Source organism: Hesperophylax consimilis, chromosome 14 (assembly GCF_061612785.1).
Source record: "Hesperophylax consimilis isolate HC1 chromosome 14, BYU_Hcon_1.0, whole genome shotgun sequence".
Lineage (NCBI taxonomy): Eukaryota > Metazoa > Arthropoda > Insecta > Trichoptera > Limnephilidae > Hesperophylax > Hesperophylax consimilis.
In genome coordinates this window covers 14,313,382-14,334,165 of record NC_142849.1, presented here as the reverse complement: position 1 = coordinate 14,334,165, position 20,784 = coordinate 14,313,382, and the positions used below count along the sequence as shown (strand labels likewise).

The 20,784-nt window shown below is 33.5% G+C and overlaps 1 protein-coding gene across 1 annotated transcript in view; it reads right to left on the bottom strand.

The window, feature by feature from the left end:
- Positions 1-20,784, bottom strand: part of LOC149417949 (uncharacterized) — a 68,969-nt gene that overhangs the window by 22,636 nt on the left and 25,549 nt on the right. Inside the window, exons 2-6 of the mRNA XM_089639251.1 lie at positions 20,252-20,325; positions 18,125-18,797; positions 10,545-10,829; positions 7,042-7,233; positions 1,423-1,516 (exon numbers count right to left, since the gene is read on the bottom strand). Coding sequence (XP_089495377.1) covers positions 1,423-1,516; positions 7,042-7,233; positions 10,545-10,829; positions 18,125-18,797; positions 20,252-20,325 — 1,318 coding nt within the window. The remainder of the gene's footprint in view (positions 1-1,422; positions 1,517-7,041; positions 7,234-10,544; positions 10,830-18,124; positions 18,798-20,251; positions 20,326-20,784) is intronic.

The following is a 20,784-nucleotide window of genomic DNA, read 5'->3' as shown; positions in this document are numbered from 1 at the left end:
AGGACGGGCTATTTCATAGAATTTGAACAATTCATCAAATTTCAACGTTAATTTTCAATTTATGTTATTGTTTAAGTTGTGTGAAGCAACACGCTCTAAATGATGTACTTGAATAGGACTTTAACAGAACTTAAAATTTAGGAAGTGTTGTTTCACCGAATTTGAACAGTTCATAAGAGTTCAAAGATATATTTTTTTAAGTTTTGTGTAGGTTATATACAAGTTCTGTTATTACTTCAGTTTTGTAAAGCCCCTGGCCAATAACGACATAATAATGGAACTTGAATAGACCCTTCACAAAACCTGGAAAACAATAGAAATTTGATAAATTGTTCAAATTCCATAAAACAATCCGTTTTAAGTCTAGTAATTGGAAATATTTGCTTTAATGGCGTAAATATTCGAGTGCGATAACGCGAATTTTCACGCCAAATTCGTTATTTTTATGTGAAATTTACAGTTTTCGGGCAAATAGAACGATTTTTCCAGAGATATTCTGGTTTTAAATATATCTATTTTTGATACTAACTATTCGTGGTGGAATTCCATTATCATGATTTACTGAAACAATTTAAAACTTATTTCCACTTATTTTATTGTTTAACTCGCCGTACTCTTGAATACATAATTCCAGTGAATTTCAATAAAATCAATAAAAATTTGTAATTTGAAAAATGAGAGACTATGCCTTAAAATGGTAAAGCTGTGGTAAATAATGAAAATATATTGTTATTAGTAGAATGTTTAATTGATAGAACCTACACACAAGCTGCCATATGACAGTTTGTGGGACTACCCTAAATTTGTACAAATTGTTTTTATTTACTTAATAAATATTTTTTCAGCTTACTATAGCCATCTTCAGAGTGGTGCAATTACTCCTCAAAATAATTGTTTATATTACATAGTATAATTATATAACATTTGGGAGAGGGGGTGGGTGTTAACAGGAATGGCATACAATGATTTTTTATAACAAAAATTCCACAAAAAATATAGCGAAATCCGCAAAAATAAGGTGATATTTTCAGGTACTTATTGCTACACCTAGCGCATGCGTACTGGGCAACAGCCACTTTGCCTCTTTGTTCTGTATCTTCATAGTTAACTGTATATGTATTGTTATATTATTAAATGTGTATTGGGTAAGGCACACTGTAGGAATAATTTTAAGAACATGACCACTAATACTAAATTACCATTTGTTATAAATGCTATGTTAATATTATTATTGGACATCGTGTATGCTATATTTACATTTAATTGGCTGTAGGTATTTACACAAAACAACATGAGTCATTTTATATAATATAAAATTATAAAACTGTAAACCCACAATTTGACTTTTGACACGGGGTAAACAATAAAACACGTTTTACTATTGTTAAAAAAAATATCAGTACAAATTTTAAAAAAACTTACTTTTCATCTCGCTCGTGGTCCCTCGGAGGTCTCTCGGATTCGTCTCCCGTGTAGTGCGGCACTGTGTTGGTGGCCTTCAACCTTTTCCACTCCTCTGCAAACCAAACATCGCGTATTAGTCATATAAACTCATTAACTATCCCGCAGCCAAGTGGTACGCAAAATTATTATCCTCCTTATATTAGCTTAAATACTTGACATATCAATATTAAACTTTGGAAGTCCGTCGGGAAAGAAATGACCTCATTTGCTTCTTCAAAATTATAAATGGTATTATTGATTCACCTACTCTACTGCAACTCATTCCCTTCAATATCCCCTCGCACAGACTCAGAAATAATGAACTGCTCTTCCTCGATTATCATTCGACAAATTATGGATATTATTCACCATTGTCCAGAATGTCAACTCAAGTCAAAACCTAACTTTTTGTGATAAGTCTGAATGATTTTTGCCGGTCGCTAAACAAGTGACGGAATATTATAAGTGTCCCGAGATCCTGACCCACGGCGTAGTCTTGACTTAATTCGACTTGTCACTTTATTTTCTTATATTATATCTGCCTTATGTCTTTGCTTTCATGTACTTTTGTCCACTCCTGTATTTTTCATTTTACTGTATTCTTGTTATTATTTTGTAATTTGGACGATGTTCGTTAATAAATAAATATCATTTTAGTAATTTACGTATTCCTGCACAGGTTAAGTTAACATTAATAATTGACTGAATAATTGGAATTTCTATAGTTTAAAAGCCCATAAGACAGAAAAAAAATGTATGAGGTCGTCGGAAGACCCCGATGTTTTGTTTGTCATCTTGGTCTCAGTTAATACAAATTCACTGTTGAATTTAGCCTTCACCTCCAGTCTGGAGTGCCTAAATATCTGAATGCCCTGAAACACGGAAGGTAGGTCTGTTTACTAGATTCTCCTGTCTTAAAAAACGGATTATCTTTGGAGCTCAGGCGTCAGATGGAAATGGTTTTCTTGTTCTATTCGATTACAATAAATGATGTTCCAAGTTTCATTGATTCCTTGAAAAACAAATGAAAACAACACACCGCCCTACGTTTGTAAACGGTTAACATTATTTGTCACATGAGAAAATGTCGTTCTCATGTGGAGCAAGTTCTTCAAGGAACTACTTTCATTGATTATTTGAAAAACAAATTAAAACAACACACCGCCCTACGTTTGTACACGGTTAACATTATTTGTCACAAGAATGACATGTTCTCATGTGACAAACAATGTTAACCGTGTATAAGGAACTAGTTTCATTGATTCCTTGAAAAACAAATGAAAACAACACACCGCCCTACGTTTGTAAACGGTTAACATTATTTGTCACATGAGAAAATGTCGTTCTCATGTGGAGCAAGTTCTTCAAGGAACTAGTTTCATTGATTATTTGAAAAACAAATTAAAACAACACACCGCCCTACGTTTCTACACGGTTAACATTATTTGTCACAATAATGACATGTTCTCATGTGACAAACAATGTTAACCGTGTATAAGGAACTAGTTTCATTGATTCCTTGAAAAACAAATGAAAACAACACATTGCCCTACCTTTGTACACGGTTAACATTATTTGTCACATGAGAACGTGTCATTCTTGTCTTCAATAGCTTGGCTGTGGAAATTTTGTATTTACATATTGTTATTTAAGTTAAGTTTAATTTGTAGAACTCCATTTAAATTTTAAGTTTTTCTTTTATGAATTTAATAATATTAGTATCCAATTTCTAAAAAACAGTTTATTTACAAACAAGTTCTGCTATGTAATTATTATTACGTGACTTGTTTCGTGGCAGCTCTTTCGTCTTCTGAAAGCATTACCAAACTGTGGTGAGGTCACTCACAGGCTATATATTGATATTATTGAACATATTAAAAAAACGTACATTCACAGTAGTTCTAACAAATAATAAACATGCATTAAATATAGTTTAGTTAAATATTTCAACGTACAACAGACGCGAGAAGTTATTTAATAGAAGAATCATTTTTCCGAGCGGCTTTACCAATTAAATAGTTGTGCATCTCGGAACAACTAAAGTGTTGGATGTTCAGGCATAAATATTGAATTTTTTTTCGATCATTTTATAAGTAACTTAATTTGCCACATTATACAATAAAATCATAACCGAAAATGGGTTCATAAGTAGGAGATTTTGAACTTTTAAGCAGTTTTCATAGGCCTTATACATTATTTTTTTCTGGGCTTATAAAAATATTTATCTAAAAAATACTCGATTATTTTAAAGGCCAAGATGTATTCTACTTGCAGTATTTAATTAAAGCATCTGAAACATTTCTAGGTGACCAAATTTTCAAACCAAAAACACATGATTTTGCATTACTACGTATGGCATCGCCTTAAAACGGATATGGCCGTTCAGAAGGTTATGATCTGTTATCAGCAACGCAGTTTTACTTGAGTGAGTCTGTGAGTCTATTAATATCCGGCATACCAAATAGAAAGGCTGATGGATACCTGAATAATACCTGAAGTCTCTAAGATATAAATATCTCATAAATTCTTTTGTATTTTCTCGACCTGTGTATTGCCACTTGCCAGTCAGTGTGTATTGCATTCTCCTACAGCAAGGGTATCTTCAAGACCCAGGTTCACACCTTTATTTTCTTAAAAAGACCCACACAGCATCCCCAAAGATAACATAGGACCTGAGTAAAATAATCTCCCTTGGGGCCTATACCATATCGATTGTTGTTTTGTAGACCTTACCAAAATGAATCTATAAAATTTTATGAATTTGGCCCCAGGAATTTCATTTCTACGGCACTCATTCTATCTCCGTTGACCTTTCCAAATTTCCAATCGATCTAAAAAAATATATGATGGTCATCATCTCAATGAAAATTCTTTCTTTATGCCAGCAGGTACAATAATATGAATTTTTCAGATTCGATAGCTCATTGTAGGAACGACTATTATGTGATTATTCTCTGGCGGGATAAAAATCAACCGACAGTAGCATCCAACACGTCAACCATCTTGAACCGGAACCGGAACCCCGTAGTCAGGCCCCGTAGTAAGCATTCAAAGATGGTTTGAAAGGGAGATATATAAATTCGAAAATTAGAGGGAGCGCGCTAATATTAAAAAAAACGATAACAATTGAGCGAAAATGGTATAATATTTAATAAAACACGACTCGTTTGATAAAGAGCAACAATCTCTCCACAAATGCGCTAGTTGCATTTAAAGATACACTGTGAATTTTTTCATGCCTATAACATATTAAATAACCGAACAAAACGTATTTTCAATAATTTTCGGAGCTTACTTAACTAAAAAACTTTTATTTGGGTTAAAGGGAAACTTTTTATAAATCGATGTAAATTGAGAATGCAGGGCTTAATGTCAAAGTCTTGAAAATAGTGTTTCGTGCATGTTTTCGTATCGTTTTACATCATATAAAAACACTTGTATAAAACTTTGAAGAAATCACATCGAACGTATTTTGACAGCCGAATAACAACAACAAAATAGCGTTCATGGTTCATCTCTTGGCCATGTGCAACGTTAACTATGTTATTACAAAATTCAAAAAAATCAACCTCTTAAAACACACACTTTCTAACCATAATATATCTATTTTTAATTTTCGACTTATTTTCGCCATCTCCTGGGATGGCTAGTGGCTAATTTCAAAGTTTTTTTTTAGGTTAACTGAAGGTTGAAACTGAACCAAATCCCAATCGGGTATCAACTGCGATATTATCATCTCATTAAAGAGAAATGCGTATATTATTATAGATGTCGTGAATCGTGTTAATTTCCACTTAATGATTTCATTTCATTCATACATTCATACAAGAAAAGATTTTTATTAGAATAGCGGATCATTTTGAATGTTTCAAACCTAAAAATTAAAAACGCAAAATACGTTAATCTCTCTGAAAGAATAATCTTAAGAAGTGTGTATATCGATTTGACAGAAAACTAATGTCGCCAATAGTTAGCATAATCCTTTTCGGCTCCTGAGACGAAATATAGGCCAGTGAAATCGAGTATCTGCTCCAGAAGGAAATTCTGCATATATTTGAGAAGTAAGGTAAATTTTCCCTCACTCTCCGGTCACACAAACACGCCCACAACACACTCTTATCAGTTTATCTCTTCATTGGTAAACAACCTTGTTATTCATCCAGTACGATACGAAAAAATCTTAAAATACGCCAGTAATCCATGAAGAAGTGATACGAAAACAGGAAAAGCATTTTTATATGTTTATAAAACTTTTCCAGACCTGACCCGTTTCGGTTTACGGCCAAATGTTGGGAATGTGAATCTTTTGACGGTCTGTTGGTTTATTTGAGTATTTTTGGGCGATTATTTACGTTATACGGTGGTTGTTTGAGAGATTTTCGTTTAAATGTAAAATAAAAGTAAACAGTCTATCGTCGCCATTGAGGTATATAGATAGTCTATATTCCTTGCGAAATCAGTTTAAAATATTGTTCACTTGCGGGAACTTACTATTTCCCGGAAGGTGTGGCGACTGTTAATGTCACCCGAATCCTTTCAACCGCGATCTAACTCAACGAACGGAGTCGTCTGTGCCACTGACGGAACATTTTGGTTACCGGTGCGCCAATTTAAAGCACTCCTTGAGTTTTTAGGTTACCGACGCGCCAACTTAAAGCATTCCTTGAGTTTTTAGGTTAGCGGCGCGCCAACTTAAAGCACTCCTTGAGTTTTTAGGTTACCGGCGCGCCAACTTAAAGCACTCCTTGAGTTTTTAGGTTACCGGCGCGCCAACTTAAAGCATTCCTTGAGTTTTTAGGTTACCGGCGCGCCAACTTAAAGCACTCCCTTTGTTTTTAACATTAAAATGCCTATTTTCACGACTACTGATTGTGGTAAAACTTTATTTGCTGATGAAAGGTTATACTATTTCTAAGCGTGCTTTTCGGCATTTCGAAGTTATAATCCTGTGCCCGGCGAGCGCTTGTAACTGACTGAAACCTATGGTATCCCACAGCGGACAATGAACCGATGTAAGTGGGCCACACTTCGAACGCCAACGTTGACTCTATCTATATGCCTCAATATCATTTCTTGTAACACCGCGGATCTCAAAAAATACGAAAGAATTTTTCGACTTTCTTTTAAAATATAGGTATGCCATGGTTTGAATCGCAATACAAATGTTTTGACAAATCACCGCTACTTTTCTAGTTTGGTTTCAACTGGTGGTGGCTCATGTTGGATGTAATTGATAATGCCATAGTCTCACTGGCTCCAGACTGTTGGGAGTAGTTGGGACATAAAAACAAACAAAAACATTAAAAAGTGAGAAGCAGTTTACTTTAGGCATAAAAAGCCCTGTATTTTACTAAGAGAAAGCATTTTTGCTAAGATTTTTTTAACTGCCTAATCAAACTTTACGTTGAATACACAAACATATTAACACGTTGAAAAAAAATGCTCCAGCGAATAGCGTGTTTTGAAAAAACCTTGAGTTTATTTGTTTATTGAAGAAATTGATGCATCTAAAAAGCAGCAAATATAATTTAATAATTCTTACATTAATGACAGTCCTCATTTATTAAAATCCCTCAACATTATTTAATGTAATCTCACCAAGTTTCTTTCTGAAATCCTCCGAAAGCTGCGCATGCGATAGTACTGGGGCGGCGGAGCCCCGGGGCCTCTGGTTGTCCTGCAGCCTCCGTCTGAAGTCTGCCTCCAGGCGCTCCTGGGTCTGCGGGGCGGAGCCTGACGGTGGCGCTCCTGGGGTCGGGGGGCCAGAGGCGAGGGATGGCTGGCGGAGCCCTGAGAATAATTAAAACTGTATTATTAGTGCTGTATCTCAGTGTTTCTTTATTATTCCCAACCAATAAATGCATGCCTGAATGATTACATAATATAATGAAATTACACAAGCGGAAATTTCACGTACCAAAATTACACTTCACACATCGTGTCATAAAGGAAGCGTCGCACAGTGGGCTGAAAATCGCCTTTCATAGACATAGAGACTTGAATTTTCAAGGGTATTTTTTTTTGGCTAGAAATGGATTCTATATTACTATGCTATTTCGTATGAAGCAATTGCGTGTACAAATGAAGGAGTCATCATTTTTTTAAGAAAAATTTGTATGGCACTGACATTAAAAATGAGGCTATCTCTGGAATCATAAGATTGACCATTATATCCTTACACACAGATATACTAATATTTATTTGTATTTTTTTAACATACTTCGTATTGTGGCGCAACTTGAGTTTTTTTTTTAAATCCTCAAAGTTGAAAAAAAAACTTTTTTATGTTGATGATTCATTTTAATGCTTAAATGCTTTACATATGAGTATGCTTTGTCTAGTTTACAATATTTTATTTTTACTGCAAGCCTACTCATATGTAAAGCATTTAAGCATTAAAATAAATCATCAATATTAAAAAGTGTTTTTTTCAACTTTAAGGATTTAAAAAAAAATATCGCAAGTTGCACCCCTTGAAAATTCAAGTCTCTATGTCTATGAAAGGCGATTTTCAGCCCACTGTGCGTCGCCACTGTAGATATATTATTGTGGAAAATACGAATACAAATACGTTGTTATTTCTTTCGATCTTTTCTTTTGACCGATTACAAAGATGAGTTATTCAATATTTACAACTCAAACTTTTCAGAAACTTAGGCCAACTTAGAAATTACCTACTTAATTACTATTACCAAATTATTTGCTTAGAAATTACCTTACCCAATTGAAATTATTTAAGTAAAATTTATTGTAAATTTTAATCATTGTATCTTATCAAAATTTATCACGCTATGCCTGAAATTAATCACATTATTTCTGAATGCGACAAAACTTGTTTGTAATATTATTGCCGTTAAATAAAAAAAATCATTTGACGCGATGTATGAATGTAAATTAGGCAAGGAGTGTGTGTTAAGACTTATTTGTTTGGCGGTTCTTCCTCTCTGCCTACCCCTGCTAAAACGACGTGGTAGTTAGTTAGTTAATTAAAATTAGACTTGAAGATTACAAATGGAAGTATTTTCACGCTGTAGGAATTTTCAGGAAATAAATTACAAAAAATTGTTTAAATTTTGTTCATAATTGGTTTCGTATTCGAAAACACACAATTTCGTTGTGATCTTTGTACAAGAGAGTATATCACCTTTTTTTACGAATTGAAAATTTCAGGTAGTTTAAAAGTTGTCTCTATAGACCTACATTTACCAGACAAAATTAAACCAATTGAAAAATATTTACATCTCCCACAAGAGGCTGATGATTCCTTCACAATTTTGAATTTAATCATTGAAAACAATATTAGCGACTGGGTTCATTTCCTAGATGTGACCGAATCTCTTACTGATTTTTCTGTTTCAAATTTTCGTTTGAGAGTCGCTAATATTGTCGTCAAGGATAAATTTTTACAATTTGAGGTTGAATCATCTTAGACTTGTAAAAAATTCGATAGATGTCGCACATTAAAATAAAAATGGATATGTTTATCGAAGACACTATTTAGATTGCATTTCGTTTGACATGAATCTTGCAATCATACCTAAAGATAGCAGCCAATAAAAACATGCGTTAAGAAAATTAAGATAATATTGATGGCTGTTAAAGATGAGCGAATGGGTAGGGTCGAATTAGCTCAGTGACAGAGCAAAGCCTCGGCACGGCTGAGGTCCTGGGATCATTTCCTAGATTCAACCAAATCTTTTTCTGATGTTTTTTTTCAAATTTTCGCCAATATTGTCTTCAATATGTTGGTTTAAATAATGTCAGATATCTTTTCGGCTGTCGTGTTTGGGACTTGAATCCATCATTATTTCATTTTAATTTTTTATATTATCTTTATATATATCCATGGTACACTTTTTAATTAAAAAATTATTTTTGTGATAGGTTTTTTTTCTTACTGATAAAAAAAATATATATCAAATTAGAAAAAAATATAAATTAGTATGCAAAAAAGGTATTGTATAAAATAGCATTGTTGGTTACGGGAGAATTACTACATTCTCAGGTTTTTGTTGTGAAAGTGACAAAATTTAACAAAAGACCAATTGTTTAAATTTTTATCATTAATTTCGATATCCAAAGCAGGTAACCAACTTACTTACTTTTTTTTCAACTTAAGTTTTTCTGTAGGTATGTAGATACCATAAATCTTAAGATAAATCTTCGCTATAAGCCAAAAATGTGTATATTCTTGATATACCTTATACTGTAGGTAATACGCATTACAATCTAGAAACGTTCGATTTCAAGCACAAAACTGGTTTTTATTTATTTTGTAAATAATTAAGATAATAATTAAGAAAGCAAAAAAGTTAATCAAGTGAACCTGTCACAGATAATCTTAGCTATAATACTGTATTTCTTAAAAGTTGTTTCCTTTACGCGTTCATACATTTCTATTGAAAAAAAATATTTTTTAGTAGTTTACATTTTAATTTTTATTGAGTAATTTATTATTTTATTTGTATTCTACTCAAGCGAAACGATAGTATAACCTTCAATTTATCTAAAGCATATTTTTTGGTAATCATAATGTACACCAATTCGTTTTAAAAAATAATCAAAATAGTGATTTAGCATTGAGCTTCGCCTTAAAACGTATAGCTTAATTTTATTGAAAATAATTATAACCAGTAGTTCGTAGTTTTTTGAACAGTAGACCTTGCCTCCAAAAAATCATGTTACTAATTTTCTCTTAGGTAATAATTACCTAAATCAAAACCAAAATTTCCTCTGAAATCGTAAGATTTCTATGCAGGTACTTAAATACATACCTACTGTTATACACCAAATATATTATCTAACTTTTTTTTATAAAATAAACTATAGTTAAATTTTTCCAAAAAACTAACTATCTCAATGAAATTTTTTTTTCAAACTTTTTGAGGAAGATACGAACGGTAGTATTGAAAAAATGTGAAGGAAATTCCAAACAAACATGACTATTTCATATTAAAAAAAATAATCTTTACCGAACCAGTGAAAAGTTCATAAACTTGAAACTGAAACGGAATATACAAACAAATTTACAGACAGGTGAAATGCAAAACGATCGAGTTAAAGAAGGACTTCAATATTTTCAGTCAAAAAATGTATATTACCTCCTTGATTTCTACCTTTATCCCATTCGTGGCTTCTCCCATCCCCTCTGGTGGGACTGGCCTGGTTATTGTTGGCCCAGCTCAATGCCCTGTCACTGAACTCCCTGCTCAGTCTGTTCTGCAACGCTTCGTAGTCCCTCCTGATCTCCTCTTCTATTGTGTTCTTTGGTCCGTCCGCCGGTCTTCTAGTGGTATTCTCTGATATGCCGCTGAGACCGAAAGGTCTCCCGCCATACGCTGGGGTTACTGCTTGGCTATAATCTCCACTGCTAAGTTCGTCACCATCTAAAAGCAGAAAAACATTATCAGATCTATAAACAGTAGACCTCGCGTCCAAAAAAGGTAACTAGGCTGCGCAGGAGATTGGCAATTCAACATACTGCAACACACCTTTGAAAACATATATAAAGTCATGAAAAGTGCACGGAGAAAAATTATTATCACTACTTTATTAAGAATCAATTAATTTTTGGTAAACTAATGTTTAAGACAAGATTTTTTATGCATAGCACAAAGGGTAACAATTATTTTACAAGCAATAATTATTCGCCTGAAACACTCATCCGCATTGAAAAATCTCCTGATAAAAGATACATGCAACAAGCAGTAATTGTTGAATGAAGCACTAGTATAAATATTTAATCATTTCGCGGATAAGAGATAAACCGCCATAGCTCAGTGGTCAGAGCTGTCGACCGGAAATCGAAGGGACACGGGTTCGAGTCCCGTTAGCGTCATGTATCTTTTATCGGGAGATTTTTCAATGTGGATGAGTGTTTCAGGCCAATAATTATTGCTTGTAAAATATTTTTTATTAAGAATCTGTTAAAATTATTGGTAATCTGGCTAAATACGGGAAAGCAGGTCTTAACGAATGAATTAACAGGTTTTCTTAAAAACTTTTTTAGTAGTTTTTTTTATTTCATTATGATGTATTATCAAGGCAATGCACGTTGGTGTTCAAGAAAATGATTTTCATGAACACGTGTTCCGAAATAGTGAGAATATATACGCGATTTACAAAAAAAATATCAGGAAACGAGTTAATTCATTCGTTAAGGCCTACAATCCTGTTTTTAACCAGTATACTAATAATTTGAAGAGATTCCAAATGAATTAGGAATACCTACTCATTTTTAGTGTGATGAAAAAAAACTAGGTCAAATAGGTTTATATGCCTTTTTTCATCACTTTTCAAAATGTGTTGATTTGCCACTGTCTTAAGCAGCTATGTAACCCAAAAAATTGCGTTCCAATTTTCTCCTATTTAATAAATCAAATCCAAAATTTCAAGAAATAAATAAAATATTGGTAGGAATATACCTAGAAATTAGCTACACCTGAATAAAGCAATGACAAATTGCATAAAAATTTCCATCCGTGATATTATGATTACTGAACATTGTTCAATATAATTATTATAATGAATATGTATACGACTTCAGGTTTTTCTTCTACATCGAACGAATTATATTCCCGGGAAAACATGTACTTAAAATACTAATTTATACTAGAGATGATTATTTGAATTGAAAACTCGCTCCCACACCGGATGCAGATATCATCAAAACTAAGACTTCAGACAACTGACTGGATTCGTAAATACATCTATTGACTCATACAACAACTCTCCTACTCTATTGTACTCATACATCGTACCTTAGTGAAAATGCACACGGGAATTACCCATTTTGATACATCTTAGATCAAGTGAGAACTAGGAATCTATTTTATTTTATCATTGAGTAATATAATAATAATAACATTATATTAATAGAACTATAGAACGAATTAATTTACCAAGAAATTTAGGAGGTAGAGGTATAGTCAAAATAACTTCTTTGAAACATAATCAGGTAGAAATGCAAAGAACTTTTTTTCCATAGGAAAGCTCATAGCTCAGAAATGCACAAAATAATATTCAAGGCAGATAGTAACATTACACCTTTAAATTTATACGACGAGAATGCCAACATTTTTATAAATCCCAACCAGAAATTATTAGATTCCTGGTCAAATAAAATTTTACCCGCAAAACACTTCAATTATCTCAACCAAGTATGTTGACAAATTTTCGTCAAACAAGTTATTGAGTATTGGAGATTTGAGCGCAGAAATAGAAGGATTTATGCTTGCCATTCAGGATAGATTCATTAATACTAAAAATTATAGGAAGCATATAAACAAAGATACAAATCAAATTGATGATTTATGTAGAAAATGTGTGGCGTATCCGGAAACTATAGAACATATTATATCGGGATGTTCTATATTAGCACCGTCCGAGTGTACATTAGGGTGTATCGATTTTTAACTTTTTTTTTGTTTTCAAATTCCAAGTTGAAAAAAAGTTGCTACTAGGTACCACAACTTACCACAAAAAGTTTTGGATTTTTTAAAAAATATTTAGGTCTCCCGCACAAGGCCTAAAGTTTTAACTTTTTTCAAAAAATATCAAATTTTTTTTAATTTAAAAAAATAAAATCGTAACTTTTGTGTTTATTCCAATTTAAAAAAACAGTAATATTAGGGCATAAAAATAAGTAAAAACGATTTTTTTTATAAAAAATGGATTTTAGGTCTCCCGCACAAGCCCTAAAGTTTGTTAATTTTGATGAAATTTTGTAATTTTTTAATTATATGTGTACATATAAAAACCATGTTTTTTAAAGTTTAAACTACCTATTTATTTTTATTCCCTTATATTACTGTTTTTTAACTTGGAATAAACACAAAAGTTACGATTTTATTTTTTTAAATTTTAAAAAAATTTGAAATTTTTTTGAAAAAAATTAAAACTTTGGGCCTTGTGCGGGAGACCTAAACATTTTTTTAAAAATCCAAATTTTTTTGTGGTAAGTTGTGGTACCTAGTAGCAACTTTTTTTCAACTTGGAATTTGAAAACAAAAAAAAGTTGAAAATCGATACACCCTAGTGTACATTTAGGCATAACCAAGTTTTAAAATAATTAACCAAAGTTTGGTAATTAAAAAAACTTGATTGACTGCCGTAATATATACCTTATTATGAATACTAATCAAATTCATCTTTAGAAAATGAATTTTATAAAATATATTATGATAAAACTATACTAACAGACCGAACGATTAGTCATAATAGACCCGATATGGTTTTACATGACAAATTTAAAAAAAATAACTTATATCGTTGATGTTGCTATTCCAAATTCCTGTTACATTCAAAAACTGAAAAATACGAAAATACACAGATTTAGAAAACGATATTTAAATAATTTGGTATTCCCAGACTATAAAAATATTACCATTTGTTATTTCGGCTACTGGCATTATACCTAACTCAATCATTCAAAATTTGGGCGTATTAGATCTGTCAAAGAATTTATATGTAAAAATGCAAAAATCAGTCATTTTAGGATTACGAAAGATTTTTTAATATTTATATTGAGGGATCAGTAGGATTTATAGGCAATTAGAAGTTCTACCGAGCCCAACCCTCTGATATAAAAATATCTGGAGTCGGTAAATTATTTTCCTATATGATCTCTGGTGAATTGACATGTTGATCTTGTATTGTTTTGTATTTATTATGCTTATATAGTGCACTTGCATAATGTGGATTGACTAGATGATCATTTGTGGAAAAGTGTGTGGAAGGGTTTAGTTTTTCCTGTGGGGAAGATTTAATTATACAAATAGCCCAATAATTAGAGGTTCACAATTTAAAAAAATCTTGTTTGGTAAAATATTTTGCGAGTAACTTATTTTTATATCCGGTTTAAAATTTCCACTGATAATGTCAAATTTTATGTTATGTTTGTTTTCATTTCATCCATTGTTTCTCTTTTTATAACTTTTTAAAATATTATTTATTATCAAAGAACACCTAATTTTATATTTTATTCTTACCATAGAATTGTGATAATTCATTTATAAATAATCCTACAATAAAATAGGTAGATACATACTTAAGTATCGCTTGTCTGAATTCTTCAAACAAACCATCTTATTTTGAAAATTACACTTAAATTCAAAGAAAATCCGAGTTCTAGAGTTCATTGAGCCAGAGTCAACCGACAGTAGCATTTTGATATGTCGCCTAGTAATTATATTTGCCCCAATAAGCACAAGCTTAGAATAATGTGTGCTTAGAATATATATGCACCTACCTATACACCTACACTTCACAATTAGTGTTCAACCATTTTTTTTTTTTTTTATATATATATATATATATATATATATATATATATATATATATTAACTCCACACAGGAGGCCTTGAAGAAAATAATTTCCCTCAGGGCCTATGTCATCTTTGGAGATGCTGTGCTGTTGAACCTAAGAACGAATCGTAGAAGCGACCCGTTCTCATGTGACAAATGTCAACCGTGTACAAATGTTAGGCGCGCGTTTGGCGTGTATCCCGATTACGCACCGGTGCCGAAGGGATCAATGACGCTAGTTCCTCAGAGCATCTTCCATTGTAATACCGATAGAAAAAGGACAGCATACCTACCTGACGCCTGTGCTCTAAAGATTGCAGTCCGTTTGTTAAGATTGGGGATCTATCAAACGGAACGCCCGTTTCTGCACAGATTCAAGGGTTTTGTTCAGGTATTTAGGGGCTCCGGACCAGAGATGGCTGCCAAATTCGACAGTAGGGCGCACTTGCGATTTGTACAGGGTGAGCAGTTGTGTACTATTAAAGTATCTGCGGGCCCTGTACAGTACGCCCAGCTTCTGAGAGGCCAACTTTACTCTGGCTTCGATGGAGCCCCCGTACCTGAGCTGGTCACTTATAGTTACACCAAGCATATCAATGGAAGGCCTGTTCGGAAGATTGCTTCCGTTGAAGGAGACTAGATTATCATTTGGATCCCTTTTAGACGTAATCAGACAGGATTGGGTCTTTGAAACATTAAATTCGACGAGATTATTCTTACCCCAGGAGGAAATACTCTCGAGATAACCGTCCATTCTCTGCTTCAAAGCCCTCCGAGCTGTTGGAGTTTGTGTGCCCTTTGGGGGCTTGTCAAACAAAACCATAAGTCAGTCGTTTGTAATTTAAATTAATTAATATTTAATTTTGTTTTATTTAATATTAAATCATATTTATATAGTAGGTAGGGCACGATTACACATTCAAACAAACATAAATAATATTATTATATATGTGGGTACAAATGGAATGAAGATTTTTGCGATTTCCGTGCGCAGCGGGAGTAACACATATTGCAGACTCATTGAGTCATTGATGACTATGTCCTAAGACTCGGAATGCTATTGACTACAGTCGGTAACCTGATATTCTGCACATGCGGTTAAAAATAAATACTGTGCAATCTTTTCTGTCTAGCCGAAAATAGGACTATAACTTTGTCATCAGTCTCCAACAGCCCAAATTATGTTTATTTATTGTATATATTACGGTGAGTGCAATTTTCTGTCTGCCATCAAGATATTGAATACAGAACATAAAATGCATATAAATTATAACATATTTAACATTTGTATTACGGTTACTTGAGGGAAATTCTCCATCTATGGTGTAGGGGCGCACCCTGCCACTGGGCGACGGCCTGGACGAGAGTGTTTTCCGATTTCGGGTAGCCTTGTTAACTGAAGCCACCCCGTCGAAAGGCTCGGCCGTCCACTGGACAGTCCTTTCCTTATGTAAGTCAAGCCCGTTGTTTGATCCTATTCCACATTTTAAAAACCGTGGACTTCAGTGTTATTACTTATAACCTATTACGAACTTATATGTTTATATTAAATGGTCTCAGTGTAGCAAGTTAAGATCCAATTTGGATCAATTTCTGGATTCATTCATTGGATAACTAATACCTTTGCCATATGTCACTCCATGTGGTTCTTCGCTACGTTTGGTGATTTAACAGGGGCGCCCGGGCTTAAACCTTTCCGGGCCTTGGAAGCGGATGCGTTTGCCCACCAACTGCGTGGCAGGCCGGATCGGGAGAGACCCATTGAGGTAGACCCTTTGATCTCTATAGCCAGACTCTCTCAACCCATTGCCTTGCATCTACCTACACTTGCGGGAGACCTTTTGACCTCTCCAGCCGGACTCTCACGACTCATCGTCTTGCACCGCAGTGGGAACAGATTCCTACCCACCCCTGATACCCTTTTTCTTCGCAGAACTTCCTCTTCTTCCTTCCCCTAAAAAGACCCTCCACACAGCATCCCCAAAAATGACATAGGCCCTAAGGGATTTTTTTCCTCTGGGCCTCCTATGTGGAGCTAATGTAAAAAAAAAAATTCCAAGAGCCAGTTCGACTCTTGCATATTGCGAAATTTTGTGAGGCTGAAATATGTGATGGGAAGAATGGAAGAAGGAATAATGAAAATTAAATAGCTCTACCAATCTTCTCACTACAAATAACTAAAGCAACTTTCTTGCAACTTTTCCTGGAGGCCTCTTCTCCTTTCGGACCTTTGAGTTTTTCCTTGTCCTTCCAGGACAAGGAAAAACTCAAACGGCTCCATATCATTAATAAGAGTGCACATCATTTATCAGCTCCATTTCATTAACACATGGTGCTCTATCAACAAACTTGCATTGAACATAAAGAAATGTCAGTTCATTAATTTTTACAGAATAAATAATCCAATTTTTTTTCAATATACATTAAATGATAAAAACTTAAATTGCGTCAGTGAAATTATTGACCTAGGTATATTGTTCGATAGCAAACTAACTTTTGTGTATCATATTAATAACATTATCAATAAGGCTCTTAAGACTCTTGGATTTGTTTTGAGAATTTCAAAAGACTTCAATAATTTAGGCACATTTATCATGTTGTACAAAACCCTTGTTAGATGCCAACTAGAGTATAACTCTACATTATGGTCTCCCTTTTACAATATTCATTCCGATAACATTGAAAAGATTCAACATAAGTTCCTGAAGTATATAAACTATAAATTGCATATTCCTGTAGAAAACATTGATTATACCTACTTACTAGATAAATTGTTCCTATTAAAACTTTCAGAAAGAAGAACAAACACAGATTTTATAGTACTACATAAAATACTTCATTACAAAATTGACTGTCCTGAGTTACTCCAATTAATCAGCATCCACATACCCAAAAGATCTTTCCGAAATTTACTGACACTGTCTTATCAAAATTCCCCGATTCCACGACTTCACAGTCTCGGAAATAAATATTCTGATCTGGGAGATATATTTCATCTTAAAAATAATCAATATAAATATTGTTTATTTCAATTCTTTTACATATCGAGACACAAATAGACATCTATAATTTCCGCAATATATTTATTTTTATTTTTATTTTGAATATCTATTTATGTGAGACTTCTTATCATTTTTACTAATTTATCTTATTTTATTATATGTTTTTGTTGTAAAATTTAATAAACATTTAATTTTTTTCTTTTTTCGTTGTATTATGTTTCCTTTATTGTTTTTATTTTGTAGAATTTATATTAACTGTGATACTCTACTATTAAACTTAGTAGTGTGTAAAAGCCCATTAGGGCGTGTAATGATAATAAATAAATAAATAAGATGAAAACCAAAGTATCAAGAATAATATTCAAGTTGCTTACCGTAGTCTGCGAAGAAGGCTGAATGTCTGGAAGGGCTTGAAGGAGTGGACATCGAGGCTGATGTTAGGAATGCCTTCTTGACTTTCTTCCACTTGGAATCTCTTCTTTGTGCAACCGGAGAACCTGTATCTGCATCACTGGAGTCTTGCACCATGCCTGGTTGTTGCCTTGAAGGAGTAGCTTTTTTAACCATATCTAAGCTTTTCTGCTTCCTTAAAGCCAAATGTTGAGTCTGAGTCCGGGTCCTAACATAAGACTGGCTTGTGCTCTTGGCCAAGTCCTGACTAACTTTTGGCTTTGTTTCCACGGGTTTGTTCGCTTTTGCAAGTTCTTCTGAAGATGGCATAGTAACTGTCAATGTTGGAGTGGTCCGTTTCAACATCTCTAAGGATTCTTGTCGCAGCATCGCTTCAGTTTTCTCCTGGCTGGATGTCTTCCGTTTGGGAGGTTTTGTGGTGAGATCCTGGATGACTTCCGCCGACTCGGAATGGGACACGCAGCCCCCATCGGAAAGGGAGTGATTTTCGCTGGTTTTGCCATCAGAATTGGATTTGACGCTGTTTCTGTTATGTTTATTCTTCACTGACTCTTTTCTGGTTTGGATGATGTCTTTCATTTTGCCCCAAGGCGTTTTGTGCATCTTACTGCTGGAGGGACTGGACACTTCCTCATCCTGTTGAAAAACATAAGATTACTCCGAAATACTAATAAATATTCAGTAATATTTTTAAAAGCTCGTTTTACAACTTCTATGGAAATAGCTTACGAGGTAAGGGGTTATGCTATCATATTATAAGCAATCTATGAGTTCAGCTGCATAGATGTATAAAAGCTAAAAACCGAGAATGGTATTCTAAGAACTTGTGAAAAAGGAAAAAGTTATTTGAGTTAAAACGTTGTGCGATTAAGACAAATTTACATCTCCCTCTTCCTCTTGCCTTGGGTACTTTAATGTTAAATAAATTAAATGGAACGAAATCTGTTTATATTGAGGTACTCTCTTCTAGAATCGTGGCGAACTCAATGGCGGACTTCGGATGTGAAAAACAAACACCTTGTTGTGGATCCAACTATTAAACTACCGGAGTTCTCTCTCCCTCGCAAGATATGAACCTCATTAAACCACACCGGGTGCAGTCACAGCCATATGCGCCATTGTGCTTATATGATGCCCAAATGGCGCCCAAAGAATTCTGAACTGGCTGATTGCGGCATGTTCAAATAACAGAACACATTGTATAAGAATGTCCCTTTTATCAGTTTCCCAGAGACACCACGTCTGTGCTGAACCAAGTGGCTCCCTATGCCGTCAACTGGTTGAATAACCAACCACCTGATGATGGATACTGTAATGCTGTCCGAAACGTTGGCCAAAGAAGGAGGTAGCGCAACACGGCATAATACCCCAAAAATAAATCACTGTAAAAAAATAACAAACATCGTTTACGCCACTATTTTTTAAAGAAATTATCAACATATTTCCAAATAGAAGATTGATGAAGGAACCTATAGTTTTGAAACATCTTTTGATTTTTTTTAAATAGCGGTGTAAACAAAGTAGGTCATTTTCATTTAATTTAAAATAATACCATAAAGAAAGTTTACATGTATTGAAGAAGAGATCATAACAATTGTAATTATTTTCGTCTGGTTTTGAACCATTGACACCGCACCCTGATGATCGAATCTTGCCGCTCAGTCGAGCCGGTCCACAAAAGTTTCATTTAGGCATATCGTTAAAAGTTATTAATACCACCAATGTTCGGCGGTTTTTTTAAGTTCTTTCGCACATTTTTTCATAAAAATATTCCGAAAAATTTCAACCACTTCACATAAATTATAATAAATCCTTAGGAAATGTTATCCAACGAATCGCGTAATATAATTTACGACTTGAGGATTAACGAATAGTGTTTATTCATAACGCAATTGCAACAGATATTATTTTGTCAGCGTAATAAATGCTTTCCATACGCAGATCAAACGCCAGCATTATATCTCCGACTGCACTTATGACGATGTATTTTTCGAAACTGAACATTTTGATTTACAAAAGGAATAGGCTGAAGAGAAACACAATAGATAGAGAGAGATTGGAAGTCAGAAAATAGCATTGAATACACTTACATTAGGCAGGTGTCCAGTGAAGGGGTCTAAAATCACAGAACTATCCAGGGAACGACTTCTCCGAGCGCTTTCATCTGCGAAAAAACAAAGTTTAAGTATTAATTTTTGTAATCGATGCCATCGTATTCCTGGAATATATGGAAATCTCTTAGAAGATATTTCAGTGTAATATTTTGCAAATCGTTCAGACAAATTCAAGAGGCAAGAAGTGGAAATTACGGACAAACGGACTATTTAAAAAAAAAAACTGATGTATGAAAATTTTTTCGGGACAGATAAAGCTGTATATATTTCAAGACTATTTTCGAATCTTTGCAACGAATTGGTTTACATTATGAATACAAAAATATGCTTTAGATAAATTAAAGGTTTTCCTATCGTTTCCGTTTAAAAACAATATAAATGTACACTTAAAAAAAAAAGAACTGTGTTATAACATAAAAAAAAACTTTAAAAAATAAAACATTTTAGCTTAAATAATCTGTGGCAGTTTCTTTTAAAAATATAGATATAAAATTGTTTACAATATAAAT